Source organism: Equus caballus, chromosome X, assembly GCF_041296265.1.
Source record: "Equus caballus isolate H_3958 breed thoroughbred chromosome X, TB-T2T, whole genome shotgun sequence".
In the NCBI taxonomy this organism is placed as follows: Eukaryota; Metazoa; Chordata; class Mammalia; order Perissodactyla; family Equidae; genus Equus; species Equus caballus.
This window is the reverse complement of record NC_091715.1, coordinates 14567112-14584095: the sequence shown is the minus strand read 5'-3', so window position 1 is coordinate 14584095 and position 16984 is coordinate 14567112. Positions and strand designations below refer to the sequence as shown.

At 41.7% G+C, this 16984-nt stretch overlaps 1 protein-coding gene across 10 annotated transcripts in view; it reads left to right on the top strand.

Moving 5' to 3' along the window:
* Positions 1 to 16984, top strand: part of PHKA2 (phosphorylase kinase regulatory subunit alpha 2) — a 75856-nt gene that overhangs the window by 13252 nt on the left and 45620 nt on the right. For all 10 annotated transcript variants that reach the window (XR_011434957.1, XM_070258029.1, XM_070258027.1 and 7 more), the window contains 3 exons: positions 12030 to 12188; positions 14948 to 14995; positions 16214 to 16382. Coding sequence is in view for 9 of the 10 variants with exons in the window: in XM_070258029.1 (XP_070114130.1) it covers positions 12030 to 12188; positions 14948 to 14995; positions 16214 to 16382 (376 nt within the window). In the remaining variant the exon portion in view is untranslated. The remainder of the gene's footprint in view (positions 1 to 12029; positions 12189 to 14947; positions 14996 to 16213; positions 16383 to 16984) is intronic.

Below are 16984 nucleotides of genomic sequence, written 5' to 3'. Positions count from 1 at the left end.
AGTGGTAAAGTCATTTGCACATTTGATTATAGCTAAAGGGCTCAGAATGGTTTCTGTGAGTTTTGAAAGTTTTAACAGGAACAGTGGGATCTGGAACAAAGACGGAATAATGCTGGAATAAAGTGGAGCCTGCAATGCTTGGCTCTCCTCCCAGTTTATTTTCCTAGAAGCCGTCATTCAGTTGTAAGAGGTGGTGCACATGCCCAGGCCTGGGACAGCTTGTAGCTTGTGCAGTCTTTGTAAACTCAGAGGGGGAAAATCTAATAAGCAGCAGTTTAGAAAAAGACATCATTTGAAAGTGAGAATTGCACACCTGTGATCTTCTTAGGTAAAGCATGAGGCTGCTTCATGTTAGAGCTTAAGTTTTCAACATTATTCTCTGAATGCCTGAAGATTGCATATCAAATTACACACAATTTATCTTTGCATATCAAATTATACAAAACCTATCTTTTAAACTAATGCAAAAAGAAATTGTTGCTCACACAATCAGTAGTCTCAATTACAGATGTAATCATTTTAAAACAAATGCTATTGTAATTCCCACTTTGAAAAACATCTCAGGCTGGCCCCCTGGCACAGTGGGTAGGGTTGGTGTGCTCTGCTTCGGCAGTCTGGGTTCGTAGGTTCAGATCCCCGGTGCAGACTTACACCACTCGTCAGCCATGCTGTGGCTGTGACCTACATATAAAGTGGAGGGAGATTGGCGTAGGTGTTAGCTCAGGGCTAATCTTCCCCAGCAAAAAAAAAAAAAAAAAAACACAAGTCCAAGGCATTGCCCTTTCCCATCACCTTTAATATTTTGAGCAGTAGTTGCTAGAACAAAATTCCAGTACAACAAATGAATTTAACCAGTTTGGGGAGTTTTTATAAGAGAATGTTTCACTTTCTATTTTTTGCTTTACCAACACAGGGGCAGTGGGAGGTGATGGTGAGTAATCATGTATTTTCAGCATTTATCCTAGTCTCTTGTGGGTATTTGATTTGAATAATTGAACAGTACTTTCCTCCCTTGAAACTGAGCAAGGCAGTGACATGCACTTAGCAATTCTGAATCTAAAGGAAAAAGGACCCAGGGTAGGGGTTGGCTGGAGGCCTCTGACCTCTGTCCCTAAGAGCATAGGAAAGGGAGTTCTGGGAGAGGCTTCACAGAGGAGGGAGCTTGTGAAGGAGAGGTGTTTGCCAGGAGGCCATTACAGGCGGAGGGAAGAGCATGTGCACAGGCTCAGAAGTGCAAGAGCAGAGCATGTGCAGGCAATATGAATTTGGGTGTTCTGGGGGGCTAAGGAGGGAGTATCAGGTGATTAGACTGGATGTGAGGGGAAGAGCCAGCACATGATGAGCCTCACATGGCAATCTAAGGGGCTTGTATTCTAGTTTGTAGGATTGGAGAATTCTGAGCAGGGCAGTGAAGTCTTGAGATTCGAAGTCTTCCTGTGCCCCGCTTTGTGGAGGATGGTTTGGAAGGAACCAGTACTAGAGGCAGGGAGATCAGTGAGGAGCTCTTCCAGTTTTCCTGTGGGACCGAGGTAGGGGAAGAGGGGATTCATACTCTCTGTGCCATTTTTGGTACGTAGAGGACAGGATTCATCTCTTTGCCCTTCAGCTAGAAATTGAATTGCAAAATGTTAAATTAAGTAGTTTGGTGCTTCCGTCAAGCGTATGTATTTTGCCCTAATATTGCCTCAATCTTGGATGTCTTTAATAGCATCAGATAAATGTTCTTACAGTATTTAGTTCCCATGACCATATAAGCATTTGCCATTGTATTTGTCAGGATTCTTTCAGTTGTAAGTGACAGAAATCCACCTCAAATGGCCTTTAAGCACAAAACAGAATTTATTGCTCAGATAACTGAAAATTCCAAGGGATTGTTCTGGATTCAGGCATAGCTGAATTCAGGAGCTCAAATGATCAAGTATTTCTCTTTTCATTTCTTGGCCCTGTTTGACTCAGAGTGGGCTTTATTCTCTGGCAGGCTCATCCCATGTGGTGGCAGAGGTGGCTCCTGGGCAGCTCCAGGTTATATTCTGCTAGACTGGTGGCCTCTGCAGAAAGAAACCTTTTCCTGTAGTGACTCCAGCGAAAGTCCTGACTGAGAATGACTCTCAGTTGGTCCAGCTTGGGTTGTCTGCTCATCCCTGAGCTGTGCCCAGATTGGCCAGGCCTGGGTCACATGTCCTTCCCTGCAGCTGGGGCCAGGGCCAGGAGGCAGGCACTGATGGGTCAGGCCCACCAGAATCACACTGAGTCAGAGCAGGGGAATTGTAGTCCACTACCAGAAAAAGGGGGAACAGGTGCTGGACAGGCAGAGGCAACAGCATTTCCATTAGGGTGGGGATGAAGTAAAGAACCCAAGGAGACCCATGCTCTCCAATCTGCTTTGGACTGTACTTTTTTTTTTCTTTTTTTTGGAAGATTAGCCCTGAGCTAACGTCTGCCGCCAATCCTCTTCTTTTTGCTGAGGAAGATGGTCGTGAGCTAACATCTGTGCCCATCTTCCTCTATTTTATGTGGGATGCCTGCCGCAGCATGGCTTGACAAGCGGTGCATAGGTCTGCACCCAGGATCCAAACCAGTGAACCCTGGGCCGCCGAAGCGGAGCATGCACACTTAACCACTGTGCCACCGGGCTGGCCCCTGAACCCTATTTTTTATAAAAAGGGAAACCAAGGCCCAGAGAAGTTAAATAATTTGCCAAGATCAAACGGCTAATAAGTGACAGAGTGGAGATTTGAACCTAGGTGTGTCTTACACAGAGTATTGCCCTTAATCACTACATTATATACTACACCTCCCTGTGGGATGGCCCTCAGAGTCCTTCTGCCCAAATAATGCCAGAGACTGAGCCCACATTACTTATAGCCCTATACATTGTATTTGTAAAATTCTAAATGTTAGGAAGTTCTTTTACTGAGTTGAAATCTGACTTGAGTTTGGTAGCCAAAAACATCAAATCCCTCTTTCAGAGGATAGTCTTTCAGCTCTTTGAAGGTGCTAACTTGCTTTCCCCTAAGCCTTCTCTAAACACCCATATTCCTCCCCTGTTCCCATGAGATGTGGCTTTTAGCCTCTTCATAGCCCTGATCACCCTCTGGGTATGTCCCAGATAGTGAATGTCCCTTTTAAAACATGGTGCTTGTTAGTGACAAAATATACCAGATGTGCTCTGCCAGGCTGAGGTTCATTGAGACTTATTTCCTTTGTTCTGAAAACCCTACTTCCATTAACACAGCATTGGCTTTCTGGTATCCTCTCACATGTAGTTGGTAGGTTGCTATTAAAACTTGCAATCAGTGTTGTACAGTTGAAGTTTCTCGTACCTAAGTGTTGGGGCAAGATGTGCCTGGGTCACAGGGGAGCTGCTGGGGTTGGGGAGGGAGGGTGATTTGGAAAAGAGAGAAGAGGTTCTGTTGAAAGATTTTTTGGGGTCCTGGGGGTGGGAGTGTATGTGTAAAGGGAGTTGGGTCAATTCAAATGTGTGGGAGTGATGGCTAATAAAACTAGTTCAGTGGACATTTATTAAACACATGAGCCCAATAAAGAAATTCTTGCTGAATTCTGTCTAGTTTGTTTTGACTTACTGTCCAAGTCCATAAGCATTCTGCTGTTCCACTATTGGCTCAGCGTCCACTTTGCAGCCCTTACCTGTCTCTCCCCTCCCATGCACACATCCTCTAAGGAGCAGTGGATGTCACCATTCAACATCTCTGCTCTCTTCAGTTGTTAAAATCTGCCCCATTCCCTGCTTGCTTTGAGAATCATCTTTGTATTGCCACCAGCCAAGAATATTGTGTAAGTGTTGTTTCTTGAGCTTGTGTAGTGGAAACTCTTTTATTTTTTTCGTTTTTCAAGTAGATAATTAGAATATTGAATATGTGTTTTTAAACTACACACATACCACCTTAGGGAGTCATGTACCCTAACTTCTCTGGTCATCCTCTACCACTGTACCTCTCCCCCCACTGAAATTCACTGCTCTACCTTCTGCCTCCTTAAACTTCACCTCCATCCTGTGAGGTTACTATTCTCTATTTCACCCATCTCACCTCTGAGTCCAGCAATAAGCCATTTCCTGTGTTTGAAGCAGCTCCTTGTTTTATTCACTTTTCTGCTTTTAAAGCAAAAATGAGGCTTTACCTCCTGTTTGAAACATTACCAAGGTTCATGCTGTGCATGCCTGACTTGCTTCTTCAGGATTTCCTGAAGAAAGATTGAACAGAAGAACATGCATAATAATAAAACAAGCATTCCTAAAGGGAAAATTACTAGTATTAGGTATGCATAATACAAATATAGCTAGATAGATAGTATCTACACTTCTAGTATCTTTGAAAAGATACTTCAGACTATAAATCAGTAAAAATATAGCCTTTATTAAATATTTGTTCATTTATTTATTTAGCACTTAACTAGGCAGGAACCTTGTGTTAGAGTGGTAAACAAAAAAGACAGACTTTGCCCTTAGGGAACTTAAAGTGTGGAAACAATGCTTACGATTGTTCCAGAAAGATCTCCCATATTCATGGATCAGAAGACTTCATACAGTTGAGATAGCTTTGCTGCCTAAACTGATCAACAGAGTCAGTGCAATCCTGTCAAGATCCCAGCTGCTTTTTTGCAGAAATTGACAAGCTGATCCTAAAATTGATATGGAAATGCAAGGGACCTAGAATGGCCCAAACTTGAAAAAGAAGAACAAAGTTGGAGGACTCACACTTCCTGATTTCAAAACTCACCAGAAAGCTAACAGTAATGAAGACAGTGTGGTACTGGCATAAGGATAGACATACAGATCAATGGAACAGAACAGAACAGAATTGAGAGTTTAGAAATAAACCATTACATTTTTGGTCAGTTGATTTTCCACAAGGGTGCCAAGACAATTAATTGGGGAAAGAATACTCTTTTCAACAAATGGTGCTGAGATACTTGGATATCTACATGCAAAAGAATGAAGTTGGACCCCTTCTTTATACCATACATAAAAATTAACTCCAAATAGACCATAAAGCTAAATGTAAGAGCTAAAATTATAGAACTCTTAGAAGAAAACATAGGAATAAATCTTCCTGGCTTTAGGGTAAACAAAACCTCCTTAGTACAATATCAAAAGCATAAGTGACAAAAGAAAAAGATATATTGGACCTCATTAAAATTAAAAACTATTGTGCTGCTAATGATACCATCAAGATAGTAAAAAGACAAGCCACAGAATGGGAGAAAATACTTGCAAATCATATATATGTTAAGAGACTTGAATTCTTACAACTCAATATTAAAAAGATAAATAGCTCTATTTAAATATTGGAAAAGGATCTGAATAGACATTTCTCCAAAGAAGATATACAAATGACCAATAAGCAGATGTAAAGATGCCAAATATCATTAAGCTATCAAGGAAATGTAAATCAAAACCACAGCAAGACACCATTTTACACCCATTCTCATAGCCGCAATCAAAAAGACAATAATAAGTTTTGGCAAGGGTATGGAGAAATTGGAACCCTTACACATTGCTGGTAGAAATGTAAAATGGTATAGCTGCTTTGAAAAGCAGTTTTTCAGTTCCTCAAAATGTTATACACAGAGTTGCCATATAACCCAGCAATTCCACTCCTAGGTATATACCCAAGAGAACTGGAAACACACATCCACACAAAAACTTGTATGTGAACGTTCATAGCAGCATTATTTATAATATCCAAAAAGCGGAAACAACCAAAATGTCCATCAACTGATGAGTGGAAATACAAAATGTGGTATGTCCGTACAATGGAATATTATTTGCAATAAAAAAGGGATGAAGTAGTGATACACGTATAACATTGATGGACCTTGAAAACGTTATGCGAAGTGAAAGAAGCCAATCACAAAAGACCATTCATTGTCTGATTCCATTTATATGAAATGTCCAGAACAGGCAAATCTATAGAGATAGAAAGTAGATTAGTGGTTGCCTAGGGCTGGGGGATTCAGCGTGGGGACAGATGGGAAGTGACTGCTAGTGTGTATGGAGTTTCTTTTTGGAGTGATGAAATTATTCTAAAATGATTGTGCTGATGTTTACATAAGTCTGTGACTGTAGCAAAAACCATTGAATTGTACCCTTTAAATGGGTAAAATGTATAGTATGTGAATTGTATCTCAATAAAGCTGTTTTTTAAAAAAAAGAATGTGCCGGAAATCACAGAATACATTTTTTTCTCCATCACTATAGTTTTGTCTTTTCAAGAATGTCATGTAGGTGGAATCATATGGTATGTAACCTTTGAGGGTGGCTTCTTTCACTTAGCCTAATGCCTGTGAAATTCATTCAAGTTGTGCATATTAACAGTTTGTTCTTTTTCATTGCTGTGAGTAGTGGTCTTTATATGGACATATCACAGTGTGTTTATCCTTCCCCTGTTGAAGGACATTTGAGTTGTTTCCAGTTTTTGGCAGTTATGAATTGAGCTGCTTTAAAGGTGCCTGTAGAGGTCTTCATTTCTCTAGGGTAGATACCCAGAAGCAGGATTGCTGGGTCATAGGGTAAGTGTATGTTCAACTTTATTAGAAACTGCCAAACTGTTTTCTAGAGTGGCAGCACCGTTTTGTATTTCCACCAGCAATATATGAGGATTCTGGTGGTTCCGCATCCCTGGTAACACTTAGCATTGGCAGTATTTTTTATTTTAGCCATTTTAATAGGTATATAGTGGTATCTCATAGTGGTTTTAATTTGTATTCCCTTAATAGCTAGTGATATTGACCTTCTTATGTGCTTATTTGTCATTCATATATCCTCTTTGGTGAAGTGTCGTTCAAGTGTTTTTGTTTTGTTTTGTTTTTTACCAATTGTTAAATTAGGTTGTTTATTTTCTTACCATTGAGTTTTGAGAGTGCTTTGTGTATTCTGGGTACAATTCCTTTGTTGAAAATGTGACTTGCAAATAGTTTCTCCCAGTCTGTGGCTTGTCTTTCTATCTCTTAACAGTGTTTTTTAAAGAGCAAAAATTTTTAATTTTGATAAAGTCCAGTTTATTGATTTTTCTTCTGTGGATGGTGCTTAACTCTAGGTCGTGAAGATTGTTCATCTATATTTTCTTATAAAAGTTTTATAGGTTTACATTTTACATTTAGATCTGTGGCCCATTTTGAGTTAATGTCTATATAAGGTATGGGATTTAGATTGAGATTCCTTTTCTTGCATGTGGATGTCCAATTTTTCCAGGACCATTTATTAAAAAGGCAATTGTTTCTCCCCTTGTCTTTAGACCTTTGTCAAAAATCAATTTCTCATATTTGTGTGGATCTATTTCTGGACTCTTTTCTGTTCTAGCTACTATGTGTCTATCTCTTCACCTCTGGTTAGATACATACACATTTAGGATTGTTATGTCTTCATGGTGAACTGACCCTTTCATTATTATGTAGCATCCTTCTGTATCCCTGGTGATTTTCTTTCCTGTGAAGTCTACTTTGTCTGATATTAATATCTCAATTCCTTTTCCCTCTTTCCCCTACCCTAAAGAATAAGAATTTCAGTTTATTTTAATACTTTTTTATAAGCCAAAAAGCAAAATGCCAGTGGTTCATCACCATCATTATCTCTGATCACTTCAGATTCAGTGATGGGTGGGCTGTCCGGGGGGCGGGGGGCGTCCTAGCCCGCCACAGCCGGCAGGTGAGGTCACCATGACAGCACAGTTCACAATTATTCACATAATAATTGTTCACGTGATAGTTGTTAACAATTATTTGTTCCCATCACTGGAAGAGGATTCCACATCCCTACCCTGTTGAACTCAGGAATGGCCATGTGTCTTGCTTTCTCTGACAAGTTGGGGGAGGAAGTGATATGTGTCACTTCTTAACCAGCAGCCTTAAAAGGCAGCTCGTGGTTCTCTGTTTGTTTCTTCTTCTCTGCTGGGAGATGGGCAGTGTTGTGGGTACAGGCTGCTTCAGTAGCCTGGTTCCTAGAGGGAGGGTAGTGCAGAGCAGAACCACAGCTGGCCAGGGATGGACATGAGGTATGGACCAGAAATAAACATTGTTATTATAAGCTACTGAGATTTTTGTGCAGTGTGTTACCACAGCACAGGGGCCAAGCCCTGGGCCCAATCCATTCTAGGCCTTAGGGCCCTACTCTTTCTTCTCATAAACAGAAGCCAAGAAGGGCACTTTCCCTAAATTAGAAACGAAGAAGTGGTGGAGAAGCTAAGAGGGGCCAGCAAATGACTGAAGTTAAAGGACAAACTGCCCAGCTGTTGGCCCCTTGCCCTAATGAAACACAATTTATGTTCGGCTCATCTGTCTTGAGCCTCTTCTCCTAGAGTTTCAGGATGTCATTGTCACTTCCCCTGCAGCAGGGGCACAGGCCTGTGCTATCTAATCCTGCGTTGACATTACTGTTGACTCTTCATAGCTCTGCTTGTAGTGGCTGTCCACTGGGATCCCCCCGTCCTCTTCCTTCGTGACCCCACACCTGTCACCTCAGGAAATAGTTGTCGAGTGGCTCTTATTACAGAATTTATCACTGATATTAATTTATTTTTTCAGGTGAAGTACATACAGTTTAGTAAAATAAAACAAAGAGAAGATTTATATGAGTGAGCAAAATTCAGGGCTAACGAAGGGGAAGGACAAAGACCTAGGGGTGAGAGCATGCAGAGTTGCCAGGGTTTTTATCTCAAACATACCAATGGGATAAATACATCCACTAGCAGTATTTACAATAAAAATAAAAGAGGGCACCCAGGCTTTGTTTTTTCCTAATAAAAATAATGATGGTTACATTGAACTAACTTATAAATTCTTCCCCTAACCACGTATCTTCATCTGATTTCCTGAAATAACTATATGAAAAACAAATAATGTGAATGATATTAATATAGTTAGCAGTTATTAAGCACTGATTTGTGCCAGACACAATCCAAGATGCTTGATACGAATTAACTCATTTATCCTCACAAACAACGCTATGAGGTCTAGGTACTGTTCTGATCTCCATTTGATAGATGGAGACACTGAAGTAATTTGCTCAGGGTCACAGCTAGATTGTGGTAGAGCTTTGAACACAAGCAGTCTGTTTTCAGTGCCTGTGCTCTTAAATACAGTACACGAAAGTTATGTGTGGGTATAGCTTCAATTAAATTATATTTTTAAAAGATTGGAAAGCAGCGTATGGTTAAAATCTTCATATCTGTAGCCAAAGGCTTAGCCTGGACAAATCTACACCTTCCTCCTGTTGCCTGCAATTTGCCTGTTTGTGTTTAGCTTGTAAAATGGCATCAGATATGGAGGCCTTTTGTTCCCTCTCCCTTTAGATAGCTAATGTAGGCAAAAGACCCCAGAGCTCTAAAGAGATGGACCTGTTGGGTGGTTTAAAAAAATCAGTGAGTGAGAATGCAGGCGATGCAGCACAGTCCACCTCTAACTAGGGGAGTAACTCAAAGACAAAACCCCAGGAACGTCCTTCTAAGAAGAGACAGCCGACCGGGGATCACGGAATATCTCCCGGTCTGTGGTCATTTCCGCTGCTATAAATCACATCAAAATGGAACCTCCCACATCTTCTTCCAACGCAATGCGTTCTTTTTTATAGACTTAAAAAGAGAAGCAAGTCTTAGCTCGGGCTGCTGTAACAAAATGTCATCAACTGGGTGGCTTAAACAAATAGAACTGTATTTCTCAAAGTTCTGGGAGCTGAGAAGTCCAACATCAGGGCACCAGCATGATCGGTTTCTGGCGAGAGTTCTCCTCCGGGTTGCAGGCAGCTGACTTGTATCCTCGCATGGCAGAAAGAGCAAGCTAGCCCTCCTGGGCACTAATAAGGGTACTAATCCCCTTCGTTAGGGCTCTGCACTCATGACCTAAAGGCCCCCACCTCCAAATACCATCACATTGGGAATTAGATTTCAACATATGAATTTTGGGGAGACACAAACATTCAGTCCATACAGTAAATATTCCTTTTGTTGAGTGCGGTAGCACCCCAATTTAACATGGGCTGTGTGTGCAGTTTTGAGTGTGAGGATCTCCGAAACACCCAGACTGCTTCTCTATAGTGGAACAAGGGGTTCAGATAGTCTAGCTCTGGGTGGGGATAAACTCATCCATTTCAACAGTAAGCCCAAACTAAAGAATCAAAAAAAGTAAAAAAAAAAAGTCACTAAAGGTGACTTTCAGTTAACAGGGCAGTGACATTTCATAATCCAAACCACATTTAGTGCTGTGTGTAAGCAGTCACTGCTGTGTCATCGGAAGGCTGTTTGTCTCGGTGGACTCACGGTTGATGAGTACACCGGGAAGGAGCTGAGTTCTTTCTCTGGATCTCCTGATGCTTTCCTATTCTGGGGTTAGCCAGCTGACCTCAGAACAGATAAAGATGCTTGTGTTATACATTGTTGGTGCAAAGTGATTCTTTAAAAAAGAACTCCAATAGTCCACTAGTGGACGAGGGCTTGGACCTTTACTTAGCCATTCCTAGACTTCAGTTCTAATCGACTTTAAAATCATTGATGTGTAGTTGTTGGCTAAAAAACTATGTCAATACACTGAATGCTGTTGCCCCTGAGGGCAGTATCAGTTGAATTTTAGATGTTTTTGAAGAGGGCATAAATTAGTTAAAGGAGAAAGTCAAATATTTAATTCCTTAGGTGGGACCATTTGAAACTATGCCAGTGTGTTTTTACTTAATGACCTTGGCAGTATCGCTTTGAAAGGACCCAACAGAGTTTTTTCATGAGCCCTCTTCTAAATAATTTGGTACCCTTTTGAGTAATATATTTTTTAAGCTGTCAAGGCTCTAATTGTTATATAGTTTATTACATACATATTTCTTTGCATATTTTCAGGAAAAATTAATAGGCTTTATCTTTATGTGAGTCTTTTCCTACCTTATACATTTTATTTCTAGGCACCGAGTTTATTAGAAGTGGCTTAAAAAAAAATAATAGCTTTATTGAGATATAATTTACTTACCATACAATTCATCTATTTAAAGTATATAATTAATGGTTTTTAGTATATTCACAGAGTTGTGTATCATCACCACAATCAATTTTACAACACTTTTATCACCCCAGAAAGGAAAAAAACTGTTAACGGTCACTCACCCCCCATTTCCTTTCACCGCACCTTCTACCCCCAGCCCTAGACAACCACTAACCTAATTTCTACCTCTATAGATTTGCCTATTCTGGACATTTCAAACAAATGGAATCATACAATATATTGTCGTTTGTGACTGGCTTCTTCTAGTTAGCATGTTTTCAAGGATCATCCATGTTGTAGCATATATTAGCACTTCATTCCTTTTTATCGCTGAATAATATTTCATTGTTCGTATAGACCACATTTTGATTATCCATTCATTGATTGATGGACATTTGTGTTTTTTCCACTTTGGGGCTATTATGAATAATGCTGTTATGAACATTGTGTACACTTTTTTGTGTGTGAAGATCTGGCTTTTTAGAGACTCAGCCACCCTTTTAAATACCAGTGACATCATAGCTAAATAGGACCCCTGATGTCATCTTGCTCAGTGCCTCCTTTTCAGGGTAGGTGCCTTCTCTGGACACACACAGCTAGAATGATGGAGTGGGGCCCTACATCCAGGTCTCTTGCTCCCAGGTTCAGTGCTTTACCAATTGGTGTGGAAACGTGAAAGCCAAAGAAGACCTAAAGCCCACAGTGCACAGATTTGTAAAAGGCTTGCAGGCTTTTTCTGTTTACTGTTTCTTCTGTTTGTCACTTAACAATAGTGTGATCTGGTCTGAAAGCAAAAGAACAAGAACTTCAAAGTTAGAAAGTTCCTTAGAGATTTTCTAGTTTAGTATCCTCATTATACAGATGAGGAAACCCCAGAGAAGTGATGTCACTTCTCGCCCCAAATCACGCTGTTGGCGGCTGAGCAAGGACTGGAACTCCCATCTCTTTACTCCTTGTCCTGGCCATCATTGTGCCTCCTTAGGGTGAGCATTCATTGCTCAGGAGCTGGGTGAAGGGTGTTGCTGAGTCATTTTGTGTCTCTTCTCTAATAGAATCCCGTCACAGGGCTGCTCTCTGCCAGTCATGAGCAGAAGGATGCCTGGGTGCGGGATAACATCTACAGCATCCTGGCCGTGTGGGGTCTGGGCATGGCCTACCGCAAGAATGCCGACCGTGATGAGGACAAGGCCAAGGCGTACGAGTTGGAGCAGGTAATGCTGGCTGGCAGCCATGTCTTGGCTGCTCAGCACCTTTTCCTTGAACTAAAAAGCCTGCAGGGAATTAGCTAAGTGTGCAGAACAGTCTGGTGCAGGTGTCCCCTCAATTTCTGCTATAGAATATTTTGGGGAGGCACTTAAATGGTCTCAAGCTCTCATTTGTCTTTCTCTTTGAGAATTTTCCCTCCATAAAAGAACCCCAAAATCCCACTGAATAAGAAAATGAAGCATCCAAGTTTCTAACATTTCTCTCACACATGCTCTGTCAATTTTATACATACATGTATATGAGATGTCATTATAAACTAACATGATTATTTTTAAAGAGTCAGCACACCAGAACTACACGTTCCGAAGTGTATATTCTTCAAAGTAGTCCTGTTGAAAGAGTATTTATCCAAACAGTATTGCCGTGGCTTAAAACATTTTTGGAATGTCCCTTAAAAATGCCTTTCTAGTTTGAGCCATTCCAAAACACTTACTAATTTATAATCACCTTTTAATTTTGAACCACATTGATGTTGTCCAATTTTTGTGCCTATGTTATCATACAGCACAATCAAGTCCTTTTATTGTTTTCCAAAATCAGAAATCAACATACACACCAAACCAAAGATTTGCCATCACTGAGTATGTAAGAAACTCATCTGCCCCTGAGCACAGGAGGTATTTTCAGAGTGTTTTGAGCAATAGCATTGAGGTAGGGAGCATTGATATATAAAAGTGTAGTTCTCTTGGCATGAGAGCCTTTGGGATTTATCTTTGACTCACACAGTCCTCGTGGCCCTCACAGCTGGTGGATCGTCAGGTCTAAGGAGAGTTCTTACAGTCCAGTCGGTGCTTGTTTATAGCAACCCAAGTGGGCGTGAGTGGCAGGCAGCCTTGACAGCAGTGGGGAGCCTACGAGAGGAAGCCTGCCTGTGGGAACAAGAGAAGGGCAGTTTGGGTTTGCCTAGACGTGCTGAGTGTGAGGTGATGAAATCACCCAGTCTTGGAGGTAAGGCATACAGCAAGCATTGACTGCTCCTCCAAGAATTTGGATGGGTATTACGTAAGTGAATCATCATTTAACAGTATAATAATTTGATGTCAATGTCCTCCAAACTTCCATCCTCCTTTGAGACAAAAGTCAAAGTAAAGCTGTGCCTGTACACACACACACACACACACACACACACCCTCTACCTCTCCTCTGTAAGTGATTTCTCATCCGTGTTAGAGTTCATTAGATTTTCTGCTCTGTGATGGACAATAGCGAGGCATGAACAGGCCATCTTCTTTTATTTGTTGAGTGTGGTTAATGACTAAGGGAGACATCTCCCTTGATTATGGAAAATAACACGGTATCTTCCAGTGATCTTCAACAGGGATGCTATTGCATTTGGGGCTTGGGCGGTACAGTTATTCATTGTGAGACTGTCCCATGCATTGCAGGACACTTAGGGTTCTTGGTCCTTACTCACTAAATGCCAGTTGCCCCCACTCCCATCATGGTGACAATAAAAATACCTCCAACTCCACATTTCCAGATACCCCCTCCAAGGGATGGAAATGTCACCCCCAGTTGGGCACCACCATGCTTCTTCATAATGAAAAATAACTTCTTTATTTGAGGGAAAGTCAATTGACAAATGTTCCTGCTATACACTCCAGGAAATGTTAATTATACCTCAAAAGAGTTTATGACATAAAGTGAGATTATATTCCAGAATCTTAGGATTTTAGCGGCGGAAGGATATGAAGGGTGATACATTCCAGATTTTTCTCTGGCAGTTAACTTTTGTGACCCTTCACTGCATCCTCCCCTGCAAACCATGTACATTCTGTAAGAGAGGAAATGCCCATGGCCCTAGGTGCGAGCTTCTTTCAGCCAAGCTACTTTGGCCTACAGAATATCCCATTCTCCGGCCACTTGTGACGTAGTTTTGTAGTGTTTTAATAGGACTTATTAAGACCAGTCTTTCAGTGGGCCTGAATTGTGAAGGAAGTGGGAGGCAACATAATGTATTGACTAAGAGCTCGGACTCTGAAGTCAGACGGCCTGAGCTCTGTCCCTGCTCTGCCCCCTGCCAGCTGGGAGACTTGAGCAATGTTGCTTCATCTCTCTCAGCATCAGGTTCCTCATCTCTAAAGTGGGGTAATAACGCCCACCTCGTTAGGTTGTTGCAAGAATTAGAGAGAATCCAGGTAAAGTGTTTTGCACAATGCCTAGACAGAATGTCTGATTATCATAGTGTTATTGTTATTATTTATAATGATAATAATTGGTTGCAATACATATTATTAAGAAACCTTGGCAGCTACTCGTATCTTGTAAGAACTTTACTCAATAGTCTAGTAATGGTGTCACAAATGGCTATTTTGGCAAAGCATCAATACTTTGAGGCAGGCATAGTGGACTTAATTCATCCTTAGCATAACAAAAATACATTACTAAGAATTATGACATAAAGCTCTAGGGTACTAGGCTTATAAAAATTGTTTTGCTAAAATATCAGTGAGGAGTCACTGGATTTCAGAGCTGGGAGGTGGCGTCTGCCTTTATTTGGGATTAGTCACTTCATCAGGATTTTCTTTCTTTGTGATGGAGCGGAGAGGTGGAAATCATCTAAACAGAATACTTGTGTGTCCTCGGGATCTGCCCTCTCAGGGAAGTCTCCAGGCAGTGCTGGTTGACCGGCCACGTGGTGAGGAGGTTGTTTTCATGGAGCAGGGAAGCCAGCCTTGTTACTGATCCTACTTTATTTCTGCAGAACGTGGTGAAACTGATGCGGGGTCTTCTCCAGTGCATGATGAGACAGGTAGGCGGAAAACGAAAAATGTGTTTGCAGGTCATCTGAGTGGGCGTTTTGTCATTTTCATGGTGACAACTAACATTCTTAAAGCATTTTTAACTTTTCTTCTCAAGATGAAGACAAATTGAAAATGTTTTGCTTACTTTCTCCTTTTAAAAGTATCTTCAATAATTTTATTATACTATAGGATCACAGATACAAAGGATACTGTTTCTCAGAATCTGTTTTGAAGAGTTACTTGTGTAAAAGGAGAACATGCCCTTTTTTTAAAATGGGGAAGAAAACATTGTTTTTAAAAGCCACTCCTAGAAAGCCATGTACTATTGTTTATTCTGTTGAGTTTATTAAAGAGTTTCTTTTCATTTGAGTTGACATGTGTGAGTGTTTAAAACTTGACATTACTGTTTACTGGTATTTTCAGTGAGGGGTAAATAAAACAATGCATTGAGCATGTACTGTATACGGAACAGTGGACTAGGATCTGCACAGATTCGAAGATGAATATGATGGGGCCAGCCCAGTGGTGTAGTGGTTAGGGTTGCACGCTCCACTTCAGCAGCCTGGGGTTGGCAGGTTCGGATCCCAGGCGATACCTAGCACTGCTTGTCAAGCCATGCTATGGTGGCATCCCATATAAAACAGAGGAAGATTGACACAAGTGTTAGCTCAGCGACAGTCTTCCTCAAGCAAAAAGAGAAGATTGGCAACAGACGTTAGCTCAGGGCCAGTCTTCCTCACACACACAAAAAAGATGAATATGATACCATCCCCATCCTTAATCAGCACACGCCCTGTTAGTCTTCACAGACATAGTTACTCTTTTCCTTTCAACGTAAGGAAACAAGAAGTTGAAATTTAAACAGGTCCTCTTCCTCCCCTACTTCTCTCTCTCTCTCTTTCCCTTTCTTTCTCATTGAGGGCCTGCTGTGTATCACAGCTCGTGCTGGGGATACGCAGACAAGGAAACCCTTTGGCTTGACTCCTCACCCCTGCAGAACTTGTTAAAATCCCACTGGGCTGGAACATATCCGGAGATGGGCAGGAAGAATCCTCTCACACAGCACCTCTGTGTGGTGCTCACTGGTGAACACCCACTGCCTTCTGTCCCTCTGGCACCCAGAGGTAGCAGATGAGAGGCCTAGATCCAGGAGAGTGACCCTGGGTGTGGCCTCTGCCAGCCATGAACCCCTTAGCTATGTGGAGCCAGCTTGCTTTTTCCCTCAGGTGGATAAAGTGGAGAAGTTCAAGCACACTCAGAGTACCAAGGACAGCCTGCACGCCAAGTACAACACCGCCACCTGCAGCACCGTGGTGGGCGACGACCAGTGGGGCCACCTCCAGGTGGATGCCACCTCCCTCTTCCTCCTGTTCCTGGCCCAGATGACTGCCTCTGGTGAGCCAGGGCCATTTGAGCCCGTTGTAAAGGGAGTGACGATCCAGAAGGGGCGAGGAGGAGCAGGCATTGATCAGTATTCAAAATAAGCTATTTCTGTAAATAAAAAGCATGCTTCTTTATGCTATTATGTGCATTGACTCTGTGATGTGCCAGCAGTCAGCATCCTAAGCACTTGTAGAATGTAGGCTGTTGAGCCAGCTCTATTAGCGTCTCTCTGATTGATCCCAACGCTTCCTTGCTGTCACTGTCACCTAGTTACTGGAGCAACCTAGATCAAATCTGCCTTCAACAGTTCAAATATCTGCAGACAGTCATGCCTCTCTTAGAGTTTTCTTCTCCACGATTAACAGGACTGGCCCTTTAGCTCTTCTTCTCACTACCCTGGTCATGCTCTTCTAGACACACCCTCCTTTATCCAAATTATATTCAAATAACATAATTTCTAGAACTCGGCAGTGTGCCCAGAGTGGTCAGTCAGTCCATAGCACTCATGCTGTGAGTGAGCCCAAAATTTCCAGACGGTGAGCGTTGTTCCTCTTGCAGCCCGAGCTGTTGGCTTCCATGGTGGCTTGGACACCAGGCCTCCAAAGGTCCAGGCT